Source organism: Cebus imitator, unplaced genomic scaffold, assembly GCF_001604975.1.
Source record: "Cebus imitator isolate Cc_AM_T3 unplaced genomic scaffold, Cebus_imitator-1.0 Scaffold43, whole genome shotgun sequence".
Classification (NCBI taxonomy): domain Eukaryota; kingdom Metazoa; phylum Chordata; class Mammalia; order Primates; family Cebidae; genus Cebus; species Cebus imitator.
Window position 1 is genome coordinate 7,675,632 of NW_016107358.1, and position 22,092 is coordinate 7,697,723.

The following is a 22,092-nucleotide window of genomic DNA, read 5'->3' on the forward strand; positions in this document are numbered from 1 at the left end:
AAACTCTGTCTCAAAAAAAAAAAAAAAGAAATTTCAAAAGGTCTAAAAATAACATTGTCCTTATTCTTGACAACTATCATGTGATTCAGAACAGAGCTGCTGCATTTGTTCCACAGCTTGCTGCTTTCGTAGATCAAAGACATTGACTCTGGTGATTATTGAACTCTAGATTAAATGCTGCTTTCTTGATGGACCAACCTTTGTGTATAAGGACAGGGAAAACTTTTGTATCATTCTAAATGAGTACCCACCTGGTCTTGTTTGTAGTCACAGAGAGCCCTGAGAATAATGGGTTTATTGCTTCTGTAGTCTGGGTTACGAGGCTTCAGCTGTACAATCTTCTTAGACTTGTTCACCAAGTTCTGCACCTGACGCTTGTATTCAAGGATTTTCTCTCGTTCTTTCTGCAATTGTGAATAAAATCATACTTTAGCATAGATACCCTGCGAATTTTTTAAGAGATCTTCAAACTGCACTAATGTAGCTACATGACACACTGAATATCACTACAGTTGCATTAACTGCCAAAAATTAAAAATTCATCAGCAGAAACCTGAGAACCTTTCGTGATAACACTCTCCAGAAGCTACACAGGCAGGAATTAAGTGGGCAGGGAAGAACATCCTTGTGTGAAACGGCTACGTTGATAAAATTTGAAGGAATTATCATGTGATGTAATGTTGTGTCTGTTTTCATTTTCAGTTGCCTACACTGAAACAAAAGTAACTGTCAAGAGTAGCTGGGCATGTAATGAAGTTCATTCTGAGAAAAGCCACTGAAGCTGAAGAAAGTGCTTGCTCGGCTCTGGGCGTGTGTTGTACAATAATACTAATCAGTGCCAGCTGCTTCCAAGGGGTGTGTTTTAGCTCCTGAACCAGGCACAGCTGCTTAGGTTCTGGGTCTGAGACGATACCTCCAGCTCCTTGATCTGTTCCAGCAGGTGCTGCAGGGGCATGTTCTTGTCACAGGGGTACTTTTTCCTGATGGAGTCTTGAAGCCCCTTCAGGTACGCTTCAGTTGACTGGGCCTCTTCAAAAAACTGAAGGATGAGAGTGATCGGTGAATGAAAAGCAACTCAATAAGCAATTTCATGTTCTGTTTCAAGGACTATCATCCCTAAGCTTCTCTTTGACAGGTGGCTAAAGGAAAAAATTCACGCAGAAAGTATTTACGTATGTGACAGCGGGAAACTTTGTGGGACTGATGGCAAGGTTACAAATCTATGTTCCTCTCCACTCAAAACCAAAGAAGAGGGTTTATGCAACATTTTGAAGAGTATTTTCAGTGCTTTATAAGACACACTCAAAAGATTAGGTATTAAGACCTAAATAACAATGAAATGATTACTAAATATAAAAACCTGAAAGTAGGCAGCATTTTCTTTCAGATGAACATCAATGCACTTGGTGATCTGAAGAATCCAACTCCACTGTGTCTGCAGAGTGTCCATATAGGCCTGAAACAAGAAAATGTCAGCTGTCTTAGCCTAGCTCAGTTATAGAGATGCAACATGCACCAAGAGATACGTGAACCTGCACAAAAGCCAGTAAGCAGTTTTTATCTAAGTCAAGCAGATATTTTTTTAAAAGTTGAAAAGAGAATTTCTCACCATATAACTCTTGGTATGGTCAAACCTAAATTTTAAAATCAATTTTCACAAATAGACACCATGAGGAGTCTTAGTCAAAATATGTATCACCCAAATAGCAAAGCTACTGACCAATCAGAAGAGTCACTGGGGCTAGCACTGGGGTGGCGTCCCTCTGCCACACCAAGCCCTGTTCCTGGAGGAGTACTGAATCCTGGGGAGGTTAGAGGCATCCAAGCAAAGGGCTTAGGGGGCTCAAGACAGTGATTCTTACCAACTGATATGGAAGTTTCTGTTTTTTTAACAAGCAGTATGGCCACACCAGTGCTACCAGTTAATGTCAGCCTTGAGCATGGCCCACAGATGGCAGTCTAGGGCAGCAGTCAGCAAACTATAGCTCAAGGGCCATATCTGGCCCACTTCCTGTATTTGTAAATAAAGTTTTATTGGAATACAGCCACACTCATTCATTTACACAGTGTCTATGACTCCTTCTGCACTATAATAGCAGAGTTAAGTAATTGCAACAGAGACCAAATGGCCTGAAAGTCTAAAATACTGATTGTCTGGTCCTTTCTTGAAAGAGTTTACCAACCCCTGGCATAGGGTATTGATCCCAAACTAGAAAATACAGTTGTCATGGCTTTAAGTCATATAAGAATTATTCATTTGGATGGTCTTACTTTATGAAAAGTTTCCTTTTTTTTTCTAACAAAAATATAAACCTCATGAAACCTGCCTCAATTTTGTCCGAGGCTGGATGCTGATTGAGAACAAGCTGGTCACTTTCTTGTTTCAGCTTATTGAGCTCTTTCTCTTTAACTTCCAGTTGACTCATGCGTATCTGTGAATGAGGAAACAAGAAATCCTTTGGAGCAAGTCGCCATTAAACTTTCATCACTCCCACAGTACTTTTTAAAAGGTAAATACTAAACTGCATTTTGGAAATGAACAATGCCAAAGAATCATGCTGTTTTCCTCAAGAATCACAGCATTAAATTTTAAGGCTGCAAAGGATATTTGCTACAGAAGAGGATGCAGCTGAGGCTTACTCAAGATGACACAGGAAGAGAGAAGACCTAAAACTGTCCTGAACTTTTCTAATCCCAGGCTTCCAGCCACCCTCCTGCAGGGCTACACACAGTTCTGGTTATCTGAATGTACCAGTTCCCACCCCATCTAAAGAAACTATGGTCTTCTGGGATATTAAACAATGGATTGCCCCTCTTTTTCTTTTTAAGTTCAGGGGTACATGTGCAGGTTTGTTACATAGGTAAACTTGTATTGTAGGGATTTGTTGTACAGGTTAGTTCATCACCCAGGGATTAAGCTTAGTACCCATTAGTTATCTTTACTGATCTTCTCCCTCCTCTCGCCTCCACCCTCCACCCTTGGAAAGGCCCCAGTGTGTGTTATTGCCCTCAGTGTGTCCACGTAATCTCATTTAGTTCCCACTCTTAAATGAGAACATGTGGCATTTGGTTTTCTGCTTCTGCATTAGTTTGCTAAGGATAATGGCCTCCACGCAGAGAAGTTTTCAGGAAGGAAGGGTTTTTCATGACCATTTCAAAGGAGGCTGAATTGCAAGTGGCTGATCAAATTATTAAAAGACCATTCATTCCCCAAACCCCCAGCTCTTCAAGGCAACAGGCTCAAGGCAAGCGTCTACAGCCTCCTGGGGCGAGCTTACGGAGAAGGCCTCCTGTTTCTGAGCGATGTTGGTGTTCCTGTCGCTCCAGTCGTAGAGCAGCTCCTCCTCCTCGCAGTCATTGATCCACATGATCTCCCGGGATGTGGCCTGGATGATGTTCTGCAGCTGCCGCAGGTGATCCATCCTCTCAAAGGACGCTTTCTGCACAGGAAGTTCAAAGGCAGCATTAAAATAACAATATGCGGATGACTGGTATTCTCTGCAGGTTTATAGATTAACCCTGTGGTCCCTTTTACAAAAAAACAAAAACAATCACAAGGATATGAAAAATGTTAGCCTTGTACATTCACTGACCACCTGGTTTGGGAAAAAGACTCATTCAAATTTACAATGAACAAAAAGGCAGCAATTTTTGATTCAAGGAAGCAGCCTAGTCCCAGAGGAACCTGAGTCATTGACTGATTTTTGGGCTCAATAATTAGGTTCTTTTTAATTTTTTTTTTTATTTTTGTCACTCTGTCTCCCAGGCTGAAGTGCTGTAGGGCGATCTCAGCTCACTACAACCTCTGCCTCCTGGGTTCAAGCAATTCTCCTGCCTCAGCCTCCCAACTAGCTGGGATTACAGACATCCACCACCACAACTGGCTAATTTTTGTATTTTTAGTAGAGACAGGGTTTCACCATGTTGGCCAGGCTGGTCTCGAACTCCCGACCTCAGATGATTTGCCCGTCTTGGGCTCCCAAAGTGATGGAATTACAGGTGTGAGCCATTGCACTTGGCCTTAAATTTTTTTTTTTTTCTAAATAAGGTCTTTTTTGATATTTTTTACTGATATAGTTGCACATATTTGCAGGTACACGTGATATCTGGGCACATGTATACAATGTATAACGATCAAAACAGTATAACTGGGATATCCATCACCTGGAACATTTATCTTTTCTATGTATTGGGAACATTACAAATATTTTCTTCCAGCTATGTTGAAATATACAATAATTAACTTTAATAATATCCCTATGGTACTATCAAACATTAGAACTTATTCCTTCTATCTAAGTGTATTTTTGTACCCATCAATAATTAATTTTGAACTATGAGGGGGAAATGGACTCTTAGAGAAATCAAGCTTTTCTTGCCTTCTCCCCCAAAATTAAAAGTGCCGTCAGTCACACCCCAGCCCAGTAGGAAAATCATTGTGTCACCATGAGTGACATTATTTAAATGTTTATTTAAATGATTTTAATGCTGCCTTTGAACTTCCCGTGCAGAACGCGTCCTTTGAGAGGATGGATCTCATTATTTAAAAAGTATCAATGCCAACAAGGAAACATTAAAAAGTAAAGAAATGGTGACAAAATAGGCAGAAGAATAGAAATCTCTCCTCTTATAAATCAAGTAACTGATATGACAGAGTCTGTCATAAAATTGTGATGACAATCTGGTAGACCTCTATCTTAAGAAAAATAACTTTTATTTTTGCTTACATTTCATAAAAAAGACCACAATTCACAAGTGGCAACGTTTTCTTGCTTCAACTGCAAGTATTTAACAAGTGCCATTTATGTGGCACAATTTGAAAACAGAACAGTACTAGGGACTGTCTTCTGAAAACAACTTTTAGGCTGGGGGCAGTGGCTCATGCCTGTAATCCCAGCACTTTGGGAGGCCAAGGTAGGTGGATCACTTCAGATCAGGAGTTTGAGACCACCCTGGCCAACATGGTGAACATGGTGAAACCCTGTTTCTACTTAAGAAAAAAAAAGAAAACAACTGTTAAAATTCACTTCTAAAGGAAACTCAGCAGCAGCAACAACATTAGCATCGATGAACAGATGCCTCCCCGCCAGGATGTGCTTGATACTTCTCGAACTGAATTGAACTGGAAACAACAGAAACTCCATGCATTTGAGAAATAAATCAGCTTACCAGCAGGTTTTCATACTCCTCCTCCAACTGGTAGATCGCAGACTTCTCACGCTAGAAGACAACAAAAAGCAGGTAGATATAAATCCCCTTGTGGATTGTATAGAAAAGAGTAGCCCTTCCAAGCCTCCTTTTCATCAGATACTGGCCTCAGATCCCTCCATAGAAAGAAGTACTTGCTCTATGAAATATTTCACCCATGAGGACATTTTCCTAGGTGGTTGGAAGGCAAATCCTCGCTGGCCTGGCAGCACCATCCCCACAGAGGAAAGCCCAGATCACTGCCACTTAAAAGACTCACTTGTTACAAAATTGTCTTAAAGTTTAAAGACATGATTTAGAATTCCCTAGATCTTAGAGAAATGAAGGAGAAAGTTGGTCAGGTGCTCAGGTGGACAAAAGTAAGCCCCCAAAAAGCCAGAAGAAGTGAGAATGAGAAGCTTTGGTCTAAGGAAAAAAAAAAGTTTAGTGATTTAAAAGTGTAGAGACCTGGGGGAAACTACACACTTAAGATCAGTTACTATTTAATGCTATAATTATCAACCCAGTTTCAAGTCTGACTTTTTTCAGCACCGGAGCAGGTGTCAGGATGAGACATGGCTTTGCTCAGTAGAAATAATGTTTTAATTACCACCTAGGAAAGGATTCATCAGTGACACAAACTACAGTATATGATTGTTGCATTTTCCCTGTTTACTACAGAAACAAACTACCACCTCCAAAGCTACTCACAAACTGCAAACAAATGAGTGTTTGCACACCGTCAGCCTCTTGTGCTAACAAAATCTCTTCAAAAAATGTTAACATAATCTCTAAAAGGGCTACTGATTCCACTTCCCCATTTAAGAAACGGGATTTCTAAAAATGTCCAGTCTTTTGGGAAAGAAATAATAGCAATGTTTCAGAAGCAACTGCCGGGGATCAAGTAATTACACGATCCTTCAGTACATATTTTGAAGACTCTAAAATAAAACACTGAAAAGTACCAGGTCGGCTTTAATTTTGTCCAGCTGCCAGCGATAGTCGCCGATGGCATTGTGGATGCTCCGGTGGCTGTTGATGTGCTGCTCCACCGAGGCCAGGTCCACACCCCAGGCCACCATGTCCATCTCTGCCTGCAAGGGAAAGACAAAGAGAGGCACCCTTTGTTTTCGCACGTTTGTACCTGACTCACTTATGTACAGCATCAGGGGTCAAAGTACCAAGAGAGTTATGGCTTTTCTTCAGATAGAACTAAAGACGTAAATATGGAGTATTTTTGAAGCCAGGGTGTTTTTTAAAGGTTCAAGGTTCCCAAATGGCTAATGCAGGGTTGCCAAATACTTCCCTCAACTTGCTTGACCCCAGCTCAAGATGGGCAGAGGAGGAAATTTGGAAATGAGAACCTTAAAACTGATATGTCTTCTGAAGAAAAACAAATCTACCTGTGCAGAAGCAAGTAAGCATGTGCACAGAACATTTTTGCATATATATGTACATATGTTATACTCATTTAATCATTACTGAATGTGCATCAAAAATCATTGATTAAATGCGATCATACACTGTTCCCCAAACTAAATAGTCAACCTAAAAGTATCTTTCATTGTCTATTTCTTTATATTGTCTTGATGAATGCAAATGTTGGCTTTATAAAATGCAGCATATACTATTCCCTTTCAGGATGCAAAACTCCCTATGGCCCATTTCAAAGGGAAGTTACAATACCTATTCAAGGGCTCAATTTCCATAAGTGTGGCAATATTAGGATTATGGACTTAAGTTAGCTTTTTTTTTTGAGACAGAGTCCTGCTCTGTCCCCCAGGCTGGAGTGCAGTGGCACAATCTCGGCTCACTGAAACCTCTGCCTCTCGGGTTCAAGCAATTCTCCTGCCTTAGCCTCCTGAGTAGCTGTGATTACAGGCGTGTGCCACCACACCACCTAATTTCTGTATTTTTAGTAGAAACAGGTTTTCACCATGTTGGTCAGGCTGGTCTCAAACTCCTGACCTCGTGATCCACCCACCTCGGCCTCCCAAAGTGCTGGGATGACAGGTGTGAGCCACTGCGCCTGGCTTAAGTTAGCTTTTAAAAAAATTAAATGTGACCAAATTTATTATTCGAGCCTCAAATTTAAGGATGTTTCACAAGAAGAATCACACACATTGTTCCAGCAGTTTCACACTGGGGCAAGTCCATTATCTCACCCTTCTTTTGCATGAGTACATGTAAATTTCCAAGTCACCTGTCATCTCTTGGATATGCCAAGGGCAAACATTCCAGTCTGGGATTGCAGCAAGAACATAATGCACATTGTTCTAAGCCACATCCATGTTCTAATACACTTGGCAAGGCTTCAGAAAGGGGAGCCATTTCAGAGTCAGACAACAGAAGGTTACCTGGGACTTTGACCCTTCTCTCCCACAGCTGTCTCTGCTTTAAACCAGAGACAGCCAGGTGCATGCACTGGGACATTAGCAACGTGACCAGGCTCCAGCTCACTCCTCTCATTACCAGCCAGGTGTATAGTATCTGACCTGTCCATCAGCAAACACGAATCAGGGAAACAAAACAGAAACCTGGCTCGGGGACATGTGCCTGCCTCCTGATTGGCTGCTTAACTTATCAGCTGGGCCCTGCAGCTCAGTCTCGGGGGAATGAGGTAAAGAATGCAGGGGAGCAAGGGATAAGAGAAAAGGGGCCAGAGCAAATCTCAGAGCGAACCTGCAGTAAGCAATCAAACAGCCTTTAGTTTGTTTGCAACCATGAGGGCTGCCTGCCTAATCTAGTAAGCATCTCTTGTCAATTGCTTCTGTTAGAAAATAACATAAAACTGGCCAGGCACGGTGGCTCACACCTGTGATCCCAGCACTTTGGAAGGCCAAGGCAGGAGGATCACCTGAGGTCAGAAGTTCCAGACCAGCCTGGTCAACATGGTAAAACCGCATCTCCACTAAAAATACAAAAACTAGCCAGTCGTGTTGGCGGGCGCCTGTAATCCCAGCTACTCGGGAGTCTGAGGCAAGAGAACCACTTGAACCTAGGAGGTGGAGGTTGCAGTGAGCCAAAAGATCGTGCCACTGCACTCTAGCTTGGGTGACAGGGCAAGACTCCGTCTCAAAAAAAAAAAAAAAAAAAAAAAAAAAAAAAAAAAAAAAAAAAATAGGAAAGAATGAAATATGTTACAAATACATAAAAAATACACAAAGAGTGCATAAAGATAAAAAAAAAAAAGACATAAAACTGAATTCATGTGATATTTTTTCAAAATTTAAAAACATTGAGCATTTACTATAAAGTATTCTTAAAAAGCTACACCCAATGTCAATACAAAAAAAGACAAATTACAAGCTGTCATTTTTTAATAACTGTCATACTAAGAAAGCTTTAGGGGATATGACATTTCATAACTAATTTTATTGGAAGGCTGTTTCGCCCATCACTGTGGATCCTTAAGATGTAACTCAGCCCCATCAGCTCGGCCATGTCTTCCTCTGACTGCTCCACTCCCCAGGAGCTGGAATACCCCCCATCTCCTCTACTCCCAACTAAGCAAGAATTTATTATAGCTCTTGCACGGCAGTTGATCACACATTGATCTAGACAGAAAGTTGGCATGTGAGTATATGCATCTTGTTTTCGTTAATAATATTCATTTTCAGGACTAGGGACCATAATCTTTGAACCGTTGGGTGCCAAAACATATAAAATCCTCAAGAAATGTGCTCAAAGATGAGAATTTGGAAAACATACATATAGGTTTGTATTTAGGTTTCTGATATTTTAACTGACTTTTCTCCTCTCTAAGACCTACCTTCTGTATAGCTTACATTACTTATAATAAATGGGAGGAAAAGTGAACTGAGTGAACGAATGTTTAGTCATAGAAGTCCTCACTACTTAGGAAAGAATACACAAAAACATTAAAGTAGCTGATAAATTTTAGAACCACTGCTGAATTGGTCTAACAGCTAATCAGAGCAAGCTTTCTTACAACCACTTCTACGCTGCCTAACAATCTCCCCACAACTTATCATTCTAACACACCCACATTCACAAGGGAAGGGTTAGGAGTAGGTTTTCATTATAAAATTCCCATCTACATGATTGTGGCATATTTCCACCACCACCGTTCATTATAGGACATAATGACTACATGAAAGAACAAAACAATCATTAGTCTTGAAAAATACTTTGCAGAAACTCCAGTTCTAGGGAAAGGATCAGCATATCCTTCCAACATTATTTTAGTTCACTCCCACACCGGTGAGGTGAATATTGCACAACAAGGCAATGGAGACTTCAAAAGTATAAGGTAAGCAACCAATGAGTCCAAACCAGAATGGCTAGTTTGACTGTTTCCAGCTCCTCCAATCTGTGAACCTTTTAAATGAACTCCCACAATGGGCCCTTTTTCTTTTCAAGTACCTATGAGTTAAGCAGATGAGGCCAGTTGCCACTCACACAGGACAATGCAGTTATTTAGCACATAAACGCCCACAACAGATTTTCCCGGTGGTCCACGTAAGAACTGGATATTCAAAGTCTACTAACAAAATTACACATGTTAAATATTACCTGCGTGACAAAGGATGACTACAAAGCAATGGGGCTGATTCCCCGAGCCACACTGAAATCTCATTCATTCCAAAATAGAAGACCACTTTTCAAATTGCATAGGAGAAAAATCCTGCAAACAGAAAGCTGCTGCTGCCACCTGAGGTCTAGAACACTCTGGTCACACGAACACATGGGCTGACGCCATCGTGCTGGAACGCCTGGCCTGCACAGGTTTGGGGTGTTCAGGAAGCTGCCTACCCTTTGCTGCCTCATCCATCCCAAACATTCACTGGTGACGTGCTTGGTGAACTCATCCCAGCCAGAGCCGCTCTGACATGTGTAGCCTCCGCCACCCTTGGAGCTGGCCCTGCGGACTCGAGGAACGCTGATGGCTTTATAAAGGGCTCGCATTTGCTCTTGGAGTTGAAGAAGTCTGAAAAGAAAAAAAAAAAAAAACTTTAAACCACTGCAGGAAAACAGCCTATGGAAACCCATTCTGGGCAAATTTCCCCTTTTCTGAGTCTTTTGTGTCAATAGAGAGGCTACAAATGTTTTATAATATTGGAAGGTTTTTTTTTTCTGTACCCCATGACTTAAGTCTTGATCACATACAACAAATTAAATCTTAGGAAGAAGTTCAAAGCACGAAACAGTGTAGAAAGCCTAACTGCCTTTGCCTAACCTCGTGGTACCTTTCATTTTCTTATGAGTTTTGTCCTGGGAGTTTTCCTAGTACCCTGGGCCCCAGCTGGTAGTAAAACAAATTCAGACTACATATTTCTGCTTCACAGTCTTTATTTCCAGCTCTAAGGGTCTCATTTTTGCATTTATTAAACTAAGCTTGACTTGATATTAGACTCTCAAGTGACTCACACCTGTAATCCCCGCACTCTGGGAAGCCCAAGACAGAGGATTGCTTGAGCCTAGGAGTTCAAGATCAGCCTGAGCAACACGGTGAAACCCTGTCTCCACAAATTTTTTTTTTTTTAATTTGTCAAGTGTGGCACATGCCTGTAGCCCAGCTACTTGACAGGCTGACGTGGGAGGATTGCTTGAACCCAGGAGGTAGAGGCTGTGGTAAGGCACGTTTGTGCCACTGCACTCCAGCCTGGGTGACAGAGACCCTGTCTCAAAAAAAAAAAAAAAAAGTCAAATGCCATGCCAAAGGCCTTTCTGTCCTCTAAAGGGAGGTACAGTTAAAATCTATAATGAACTGGCCACTTTGCATTAGAGATACACAATAAAGTTGCAAAATACCAAGTAAGCAAGCATTTCCTTGTGAACATTGGTGCTGCCTTCAAAGGAAGACCTGGGTCTGGAATTGAGTATAACTGGGTATGTGGTGTTCTTTTTCACAGGGACCGCCCGATCCATGCTTTGTAGACAATACCTTTTCTGGTAAGCGTCACAGGGCTGGCCCATCTGCCGCATCTCTCTGATCAAGCTGTCTGTGATTTCCATCTGGTCATTGGCCTGGGCAAAACACTCATCCAATTCTCGACTCCGAGTCAGCTGTATTCCATCTCCATACTTCAGTTCCTAAAAGAAAGCATTTGCATGAAGGAAAACACATACTACAGGGAAGAAAAGCTTCATGTGCATTAACGGAAGCAAGAGCTTCTACTGTAAACATGACATAAGTTTCCCCATGGAACATGATCTTACTAATTTGATAAGAAGGTACACCGAGGGGGGGTCATGAATCAAAGTTTGTGGACTTTAAAATTTGCATTTGGCTTTTAAAGGCACATTTGCAGAATGCTAACTTTCCCTTGCTTCAGTATCTTAAATGCTGATCTTTCATATTTACGCAAACTCTCATCTAATGGGAATTTCACTGTGAGAAGGACAGTACTGTTATGCCAGATAGGGCTTTTTACACACAAACTGAGCTTTTTCTGTACCTTATGGGAACAAAATGTTGTAGTTCTTTTTTTTTTTTTGAGACAACAGGGTCTCGCTGTGTTACTCAAGCTGGAATGCAGTGGCACAATCTCGGCTCACTGCAACCTCTGCCTCCAGGGTTCAAACGATTCTCTTGCCTCAGGCTCCTGAGTAGCTGGAACTACAGACATGTGCCACCACGCTGGGCTAATTTTTGTATTTTTAGTGGAGACGGGGTTTCACCATGTTGGCAAGCTGGTCTTGAACTCCTGACCGCAAATGATTCACCCACCTCAGCCTCCCGAAGTGCTGGGATTACGAGCATGAGCCACCATGCCTGGCCAACGTTTTAATTCTTTTTAAAAAAGCTTCTGTCTGGTTAATTGTATCGGTCCAATCAACGTACTGGTTTTGATGATGCACTATAGTCATATAAGATGTCACTACCGGGACAAGCTGGGTGCTGGGTAGAGATGCCTCTGTGAGTCTATAACTATTTCAAAATTTTAAAAGTATTTTGCACTAAAAAAAAAAAAAAAAACCAGAAAGCTTCCTCTGCTGCTTCAGGGCCACCTAATGAGCTTTCTCTGGAATTTTACATTTGCTGCTTTTACTTGGCTTTAGCCAAAGGAACCTCATTTCTCTAAACAGAAATGTTAGCAAATATGACACTATTTCCCTAACTAGTTTTTTTGCTTTGTTTTGTTTTTTTGAGACGGAGTCTTGCTCTTGTTGCTCAGGCTGGAGTCTGATGGTGTGATCTTGGCTCACTGTAACCTCTGCCTCCCGGGCTCAAGTGATTTTTCTGTCTCAGCCTCCCGAGTAGCTGGGATTACTAATTCTTGTATTTTTAGTAAAGACAGGGTTTCACCATGGTGGCTAGGCTTGTCTCAAATTCCTGACCTCGTGATCTGCCCACCTCAGCCACCCAAAGTGCTGGCATTACAGGCATGAGCCACCATACCCCGCCTCCCTAACCTGTTTTATTGCACTTTGATGCACATAAGTAAAAATAAACTGAGAAGATGAGGTCCTGCAAATTTTCAGAGCTACCTATAAAACTTATCCATAGTTACTACAAATGACATCCAGGCCTGGTGTGTGTGTATTCACTTAAGTCACTGGTGTCTGCTATTTTCTTTTGTGTAAAGGAATTGAGGCACTGTGAGGAACATTTTGAGGAGTATCTTTCAAATCAGACACTCAAAACAACTAGAACTGGAGCCAAGCTGGTTTGCTGAGCCCCAGATATCTCTGAACATGGGCTAATGTGACATTTTTTTCTTTTTTCTTTGAACAGTTCACTGAAAGACATTATTTTTTTAATTGGATGAAGAAACTCAGAACTGGAACCCACACAATATCTAAATTAAGAAATTAGAACATTAAAATATTCTCTAAACAGAACCTATAAATTCATTCAGTTAAAATCTGTTTCAAATATAGGCTATTTAAAAGGAATACTTTGTGATGAGACAGGTTCCAGGGGTAACCTTGATATCAATGTCAGCATTAGGGAGACTTCACTGAAAAGATTCAGTAACTCAGGAAAGGGGTAGAAAAGATGGCTACAGCCCCACCATTCTCTATCCTGTTTTTAGCAAACTCAGAGCAAAGGTGAATGCTAGTGTTTTAAAATGAAGATTTTACATAGCAAATATCATGAACTCCATGATTTCTTTTTTTTTTTTTTTTTTTTTGAGACGGAGTTTCGCTCTTGTTACCCAGGCTGGAGTGCAATGGCACGATCTCAGCTCACCGCAACCTCCGCCTCCTGGGTTCAGGCAATTCTCCTGCCTCAGCCTCCTGAGTAGCTGGGATTACAGGCACACACCACCATGCCCAGCTAATTTTTTGTATTTTTAGTAGAGACGGGGTTTTACCATGTTGGCCAGGATGGTCTTGATCTCTTGACCTCGTGATCCACCCGCCTCGGCCTCCCAAAGTGCTGGGATTACAGGCTTGAGCCACCGCGCCCGGCCTGAACTCCATGATTTCTAATCCTGATTCGATGAGATGATCCTAGGATGTCTCCGTTAAAACATCACAAGGTTCTCCCAAATGTTACCATTTCTCCTCAATTTTCCATTGCCCATTTTTATGTTTCTCAGATAGAACTATTATCCCAATATGGTCATTTTCCCAGGGGAAAAAAAAAATCATACTAAATTGATGGTGCACATGAAGATCCATCCCAATCCAAGAACAGAAACATGCCAGGTTGCATTCCTCAGAAGGGAAAGTATCAAAAAGTCACGTAAATCATAAATTGCCTTATTTCCAAAAAGGTGGCAATCTGCAGTGTATGTAAACATTTGTTGGGGGGATGGGGATCTATTCGAAAACTGGTTCCCATTGTTAAACCTACAAATAGGTTAAGAAGACACATGTCTCTCCGTGGTCTGTTCTGAAAAAGGACATCTCTAAACACTACATGAAAGAGGTCAGTGAATAGGGTAGGCCCTGGCCAGCCGAGGCGAACCAGAGCACAGCCAGCAGTGTCCAAGGCATTGGGAGAAGTGATGGGAACAGAGAAAGCTTACAGGCTGCACGATGAGCTCGGCTCGCATCAGGCAGTCGGAGCAGTTCTGCAGGAGCTCCTGGATGGTGTTCTGGTTCTGGTGCCTGGACATCGTGCCGGTTTGACTAAGGAGGCAAACGCAAAGAAACCAGACATAAAATAACTTCTTTCAATTCTGAAATAACTTCAAACTTTCAGAAAACTTGCAAAAACGGGACAAAAACACTCCTGCGACACCCTTTACCCGGAACCTCACTTGTTAACGTTTTGCCGTGTTTCCTTCATCCTCCTTCTTCCCTCTCCATAGATGTGTGTATATCTATCTATGTGTATACATTATTTTTTTCTGAACCATTTGAGAATAGTCATGCCCTTTTACCCCTAAATATTTCAGCATGTATTTATCTATTTATACATATTATTTTTTCTGAATCATTTGAAAATAAACATGCCTTTTTACAGCCAAATATCTCAGCATAGCACTCCTAAGAATAAAAAGATTCACTTATATATAACCATGATACAGTGATCAAAATCAGAAAATTTTAAATTGACACAATTTTCCTTCTTTTTTTTTTTTTTGAGATGGAGTCTCACTTTGTCTTCAGGCTGGAGCTCAGTGGCACGACCGCAACTCTGTCTCCCGGGTTCAAGTGATTCTCCTGCCTCAGCCTCCTGAGCAGCTGGGACTACAGGCGCCCACCACTACACCCAGCTAATTTTTAGTAGAGTCAGGGTTTCCCCATGTTGGCCAGGATGGTCTGGATCTCTTGACCTCGTGATCTGCCCGCCTCAGCTTCCCAAAGTGCTGGGATTACAGGTATGAGCCACTGTGTCCGGCAAATCGACACAATTTTCTAACTTATAGAACTTGTTCAAATTTCATGAATTAGCCCAATAATGTCCTTCACAGCAAATTTTCCCCTCCCGGGTCCAGGTTCCAATCCAGAAATATATCTCTTTGAATTATAAAAACACACTTCTGGCAATAACAATGACACAGTGCTATTTCAGCTTATACATCATCACTCCTGCTTTATCCCACAGCAGTCCCAGTCCCTAATGACAACCCCCAACACCACAACTCCCTCTGCAGGAAGACCTCGCAGTGTCAAACACAGAGCGTGAAGATTTCACTGGCAAGTCTAGCTGAAGGAAAAGACAGAACAGGAGAAAAAAGCTTACTCCACAAAAGTATTGGCTGGATACAGTGGTTCACACCCAGTGAACCACTACAGGTACTGATCGACTTACGACCTATGCAATTTACGACCATTCGACTTTACGACCACAATCGCTAGCCACGACTGCTCCACGTCTGGCACCACAAACGTTGCCCAGCTGGGCATATGACAGTGCGGACCAGCTTCCGGCAGCACTACCATCTCCGCATGCACCATTTCAACTGTTATCCCAGACTCGGTACAGCAATTTGTGTTTTGTGTCCTGGATATTTTTCATCAAACCCCTCCCAATAAACTTCTTATACATTTCGAAGCAATGGACCCAAACATCGAACGATTTGCAAGGATTGAACAGATGGTGCACGATGTGTTTCGTCCATATTGTGAAATTTATGAAGAAAAAAAGAAACATACAATTCAGACAAAGCTCACCATGTTTATGAAAAAACCAACTCCGGTAACCCCAACTGCTGCCTCAGATGACGACATCAACGATCCGCAGCCAACCACCAACGGCCAATAAAATGTTTCGTACATGTTTATATATTTTCATATGTTTTGCAATTGGGAAAATGTTTCCTATGGTATTTTTTATACCTGTGTTTTGTATTTTTGTATGCACCTGTATTTTGTAATTTTGTATGTTTTGCAAATATTAAACCAGTTGTACTGGTAATGCAGTGTTTTACTTAAGCCTGACAAATGTAAAAATAGGAAACAAAATGGTGAACAAAGAAAATTATGATATATAACAATAATGAAAGAAAATTATGATAAAATATGACTTAAAGATTTTTATAACATCATTTCACAGTACTGTACATATAGCCTACTCAACTTACGACCAAATCATGTTGCGACCGGTCTGTCGGAACCAATCGTGGTTGTAAGTCGAGCACTAGCTGTGTATCCCAGTGCTTTGGGAAGCCAAGGCAGCAGGATTAAGTCCAGGAGTTTGAGACCAGCCTGAGCAACATAGCAAGACCCTATCTTACAAAAAAAAAAAAAAAAGAAGTTTTCAGATTAGCCAAACACAGTGATGTGTGCCTGTAGCTCCAGCTACTCTGGAAGCTGAGGGGGGATCACTTGAGCCTGTAAGTTGGAGGCTGCAATGAGCTATGATCGCACCACTGCACTCTTGCCTGGGTGACAGAGAGAGACCTGTCTGTAAAAAATATATTCTCTGTAATCCCCGTAAAAGACAATAATGGTTTTTAAAAAAAAATCATGGTGTGAAGAAAGTGAAGGAAAATTTAAGTACAGTATCTTTATTGCAAAACAAACCCATTCTCCTTTCAAGGTGTTCCCAGAATACATACTTTCCTCTACAATGAAGCTCATTCCATGTACATTTCAAATGAGGCACTTTTCTGGAAGACACCTGGCAGATACCTTAAAACAACAGTGGTGTTGAAGAAAAATGTTGCAGATGGTCTGTATCTTAAAGGAAGAGATGACAGAGTTTCATTTGCTCCTCAAGCAAGGCATAACCGAAGTCTGGCTTTTAAATTTCCCAAGATATATCATGCCACAGCCCTGCCTACTGTAGTTTGGTTTCAGAGAGATTTAAAGCAGATCAAGTGATTGTTTAACATCTGTGAAAAGTCCGCATGGATATGCTACAAGAAGTTGGAGCTTCCTACCCAGCACTTCAGCCAGGGCCAGCCTGAACCTGCTTTTATCTGTTTGATGCCTGTCTAACCAACTGATTTTCTTCATGTGTGCATGCATGCGTGTGTGTGTCTGTGTATGTTTTTAATTTCACTGTTTAAAAAATTTTTTTTTGACAAACAGTGGCTGCATTATGCATAGATGGGATGGAATCACAGGAATGTGGGAATTCTTCCACAGTGCCTGGCTGCACCATCTCACCATAGGAAAGCACTTCCTTTTTCAGCCATCCATTTGGGGTTCCTCCCTGCAAGCAAGGCTCCCCAACAAGCCAGTACTAGCTGCATGTGGGTGAGGAGCCCAGATCTCCCTGGGAACTACTCCCAGAAGACACAGGCTTCTCCAGGCAGGCCCGGGTGAGGTGGTGCCAGAGCCATCCGCCTCTCAAAACCAGGACTGCCCCCACCCACCATGAATGCAACTCTCCAAATTACACAGGAAATGAGGCCCATTTCTCATACTGCTGAGATATAAGCAAGACTACATTTATTGTCCTAACCTGTGCAGAATTCCAGCTGATTTAGAACACCTTCCAAAACGTACCTGTTATAAAATAGAAGAAAGAAATTCAAGAGACAAAGGAAAACATTAAGAAACCCAGCAGCCTCACTTAGAACCCTAGGATGAATAAAATATTAGAAAGGTTCTGTGTAACTTTATTTGTTTTCTTTATTGAAGGAACATAGGAATACCTTTCTTCTGAAACATTAAGAAATTCTGTTCAGCAATTTGGTTCCAACGGTGATTCCCACAAATGCTCGTCCCAAGCAGATAAATGAAAGACTTGTCTCTTAGCACAGTGGAAAGTCAGTTTCTTACACGATTTAATAACGTGTGCCGCTGTAAAAACTATCACAACTGAGCTATACGATGAGGGTGGGGCACACCTGTAGTCCCAGAAATTTGAGAGGCCAAGGCACGAGGATCGCTTGAGCTCAGGAGTTCAAGGCTAGCCTGGGGAACCCAGCATAAACCCCATCTGTTAAGAAAAAAAAAAAGATGGAGGCAGGAGAAACTGAGTAAGGGTATACACAAACTTTCTACTATTTTGTAACTTTTCTGCAAAGCTAAAACTATTCTAGAATTAAAATGTATTAAAAAACAGAGACCAGGAAGACAAACACAATTGTGAATGAATGCACCAAAGTGTACATACACGTTTTTAAAAGTGAATTTATGAGACCAAATTCATTTGACCACAAAATATAAAACTCGCCAACTTCTTTTTACCCGAGAACTAGACTAGTTATACAATAGTTTAAAATGGTTAAAGGAAGCAAGGCAATCAAACATTGACTTAAAATGTTGGTGGGTTTTCTCTGTTTTTTAAATTCCTTTCCTCCAGTTTTAGAAGACATTCCTATTTCTCTAGAGATCAGTTGGCATCCTATAAAGAGATGACATCTTATCTGCTTCCCCTTGCCTACCCATATTTGAACTTATAAAAAAAAAGCAGATAACTTCATATGCTGCTAATAATACCAAATAAATTCTTCGTGCTTGCTTTTCTAAAGGACTTCCATATGTTCTTTTTTTTTTTTTTTTCCGAGATGGAGTCTTGCTCTGTCGCTCATGCTGGAGCGCAGTGGCATGATCTGGGCTCACTGCAACCTCCACTTCCTGTGTTCAAGTGATTCTCCTGCCTCAGCCTCCTGAGTAGTTGGGAATACAGGCATGCACCACCACACCCAGTTATTTTTTTTGTACTTTTAGTAAAGACAGGGTTTCACTATGTTGATCAGGCTGGTCTCAAACTCCTGACCTCAAATGGTCTGCCTGCCTTGGCCTCCCAAAGTGTTGGGATTACAGGCATGAGCCACTGTGTCCTGTGTCCTCTGTTCTTGATATGCACGAAAACACGTATGTTTTGCATGGCATTTTAGTAAGTAAATTAACAACTGTATAGGAATGGAAAATGCACAGAAATCTAAACCTTTAAAGGGTTGAAAAAATAAAAAGCTGAAGTGTTGGAACAATGAAACAAAGAATCTTTGATATCACCTATTTGTCTATTGGGACGTGTGATGTGATTAACCAAATTTCAAAACTGTGTCTGATCCTTAAAGCAAGGTCTACGTCTATCTTTCATCTGTAAGAATCCAACTGCAGTCTTAGGTGTGGCCAAGAACACCTTTTGGAAACAGACCGAGGCCAGAAAGGGAACCAGGTATACATCTTGTGAATGGCCCAGTCCATCAAAGCAAGACAGAGGGAGACTCAGGCCAACTAAGGTATAGGGAATCCACCTTGACATGTCAGTTTACTTGTCTCAGCCCAATGAAGAGCCCACACAGAATTTGCTGTACTTAATCAGGGAGGAAGTTCAGGGGAAAGGCTTTTGACCCATCGGGTCAGTCAGATGTCATACATACATCAGCTTTATGTGTAGCACTGGATTCTTCAACACAAGAGCCAGGGGAAATGTGCCTTTTTTTTTTTTTTTGGAGACGGAGTCTCACTCTGTTGCCCAGACTAGAGTGTAGTGGCATTATCTCAGCTCATTGCAACCTCCCCTTCCTGGGTTCAAGTGATTCTCCTGCCTCAGCCTCCCAAGTAGCTGGGATTACAGGCACACTGCCACCACACCCAGCTAATTTTTGTATTTTTAGCAGAGACAGCGTTTTACCAACTTTTGGTCAGGCTGGTCTCAAACTCCTGACCTTAAGTGATCCACTCACCTCACCCTCCCAAAATGCTGGGATTACAGATGTGAGCCACCACGCCCATCCAGGAAACATGCATTTTTTAAAAGCTGTAATTCAAAACTTTCTAAGTCAAATGATATTTTTTTAATTGACCACGTAATTTTAGTTCTTTTTTTTTTAACCTTGGAAATTTCTCAATCTCCATCTGTTGGGCTAAATGGTATGTAAGATTTCTTCACCTCATTCATTCTATAACTCAATTTTAGGAAACCACCAAACTCATTCTTCCTCACTGAAAATAATACGAATGTCTATGTTTTGTTTATGGTAAACAAATTTGTTCATGGTAATTGAATTATATTCAATTCATGTAGTGCCATTTGGAAAAATGCAAAATTCTATTATGTACAAAGAAATAATTTTAAAATGAGGTACTAACAAGTGTAGGAAGATTTTTTAAATCCCTAGCCTCGAAGAAATTTTTAATACTGCTACATACAGGTATTAGGGGTTGAGAGATTTTCAAATCATGTTAGGAATTGAACAAACAAGCCATAAAGTTCGATTTTTAAATCTCATTTTGTTGGCACAGGAGATGGCAGATGTCATGAGCTTTAAAAAAAAAAAACTCATTTGGGTCAAATTCATCAAAGAATATTGACTCTAAATTAAAATTAATAGGTGTCTTTGAAAAAAAGAACTCATCCTTAAAAGTTTTAACTCTCCTGAGAGACAGATGAGTCATACTATAAAGAACTTACCTGCACATACTTTTCTTTTAAGTTCATCCTAAAACTTGTTTAAACAAGTAAGGATTCCAAATGTTTGCACAGAGAGCCCTTCATCAGCTGTTAAACAGAAAACAAGTTCTGGATTCTAATCCAAAAATGGACACATGAACGTGTGAAACCTTAAACGAGTTTTCAAGGTTTTATTTTACTACCCTCAAAAAAAAAAAAACCACTTTTCTTCAAAAATAGGATTCCAAAACTAGCTGTCCTAAGGCATTAGCTTTACATGTGTTGCCCAGAGCATTATTTTTTTTTTTTTGAGACAGAGTTTCACTCTTGTTGCCCAGGCTGGAGTGCAATGGCGCGATCTCGGCTCACCGCAACCTCCACCTCCTGGGTTCAGGCAATTCTCCTGCCTCAGCCTCCTGAGTAGCTGGGATTACAGGCACGCGCCACCATGCCCAGCTAATTTTTTGTATTTTTAGTAGAGACGGGGTTTCACCATGTTGACCAGGATGGTCTCGATCTCTTGACCTCGTGATCCACCTGCCTCGGCCTCCCAAAGTGCTGGGATTACAGGCTTGAGCCACTGCGCCTGGCCAGAGCATAGTTTTTAAAAATACAAGACAAGGTCGGGTGCCGTGGCTCATGCCTGTAATCCCAGCACTTTGGGAGGCAGAGGCCAGCAGATTGCTTGAACCCTGGAGTTTGAGAGCAGCCTGGGCAACATGGCGAAACCCCATCTCTACAGAAAAAAAGTACAAAACTTAGCTGGGCGTGATGGCACACGCCTGTAAGTCACAGCTACTTAGGAGGTTGAGATGAGATGGTTGAGCCTGTGGGGGCAGAGGTTGCAGTGAGCCGAGATTGCACCACTGCACTCCAGCCTGGGCACACAGCAAAACCTTCTCTTAAAAAAATAAAAATATTCAGAAAGATAAAGGAAAACTAGTTCACACTTTCAGAAAGATAAAGAAAAAAATAACAGAAAAACACAAGACAAATATTTCAAAGAGGGACGTTACAGACAAAAAAAAAAAAAGCTTTTAAATGAAGAGTTGCTCTCTTTGTTTTATAAAATACTTTTATAATAACCTGTACTGTTCATTAGACACCTGGACCATGCCCCCTAACTTTGCATTTCTTTGTTCATATGTTTTCTCTCCCACTGGATTCCTTCTTTCCTTCTTTCCATCTCTCCCTTCCTCTCTCTTCCTTCTTTTGTTCATTCAATCAACACAGGCTCTTGTAAGTATGTCAGAAAGATTCATATGTCTCTCTGTTTTCAGGTTCATAGAATAATTGCCTAGAAAAAAACTCAGGAAATGTGTAATAGGAATTATGATAGGCATGTAATGCATTAATATTGACCGTAAGGTCTATTTGCTTAGTTCTTTATAATTTTCAAAGTATTTTTCATATATATTATTTTGTTTGAGTTTCTTGAATCGTGCATAAATAGTATATATTTAATACTTCATTTAAGAATGATACCTCTAAGAGTCATCACTAAACACCCTATGTATACATATTTACACCCTGAAACGCAGCATTAGCCATCCTTCGAAAGTTCAAAATGTACAGCCTTCTGCAAGGAGCTTTCCGTATCTCAACTCTGCATCCTCTCCTCTCTTGCACTAGTTTGTACACACCTGGCTATCTGTCCAAAGTCCCATGTCTTAGCCATCTTCCACTCCTACAAACACCACACAGAAGGTACTTAATGCATGTTTGTTTGGCTTAGTAAAGTG

The 22,092-nt window shown here is 41.1% G+C and overlaps 1 protein-coding gene across 3 annotated transcripts in view; it reads right to left on the reverse strand.

Moving 5' to 3' along the window:
* Positions 1 to 22,092, reverse strand: part of LOC108302985 (desmoplakin) — a 50,035-nt gene that overhangs the window by 20,185 nt on the left and 7,758 nt on the right. For all 3 annotated transcript variants that reach the window (XM_017526744.1, XM_037737863.1, XM_017526742.2), the window contains exons 2-11: positions 14,133 to 14,235; positions 11,096 to 11,244; positions 9,964 to 10,138; positions 6,153 to 6,281; positions 5,170 to 5,220; positions 3,279 to 3,440; positions 2,328 to 2,432; positions 1,361 to 1,456; positions 914 to 1,039; positions 252 to 404 (exon numbers count right to left, since the gene is read on the reverse strand). In XM_017526744.1, the coding sequence (XP_017382233.1) occupies positions 252 to 404; positions 914 to 1,039; positions 1,361 to 1,456; positions 2,328 to 2,432; positions 3,279 to 3,440; positions 5,170 to 5,220; positions 6,153 to 6,281; positions 9,964 to 10,138; positions 11,096 to 11,244; positions 14,133 to 14,235 (1,249 nt within the window). The remainder of the gene's footprint in view (positions 1 to 251; positions 405 to 913; positions 1,040 to 1,360; positions 1,457 to 2,327; positions 2,433 to 3,278; positions 3,441 to 5,169; positions 5,221 to 6,152; positions 6,282 to 9,963; positions 10,139 to 11,095; positions 11,245 to 14,132; positions 14,236 to 22,092) is intronic.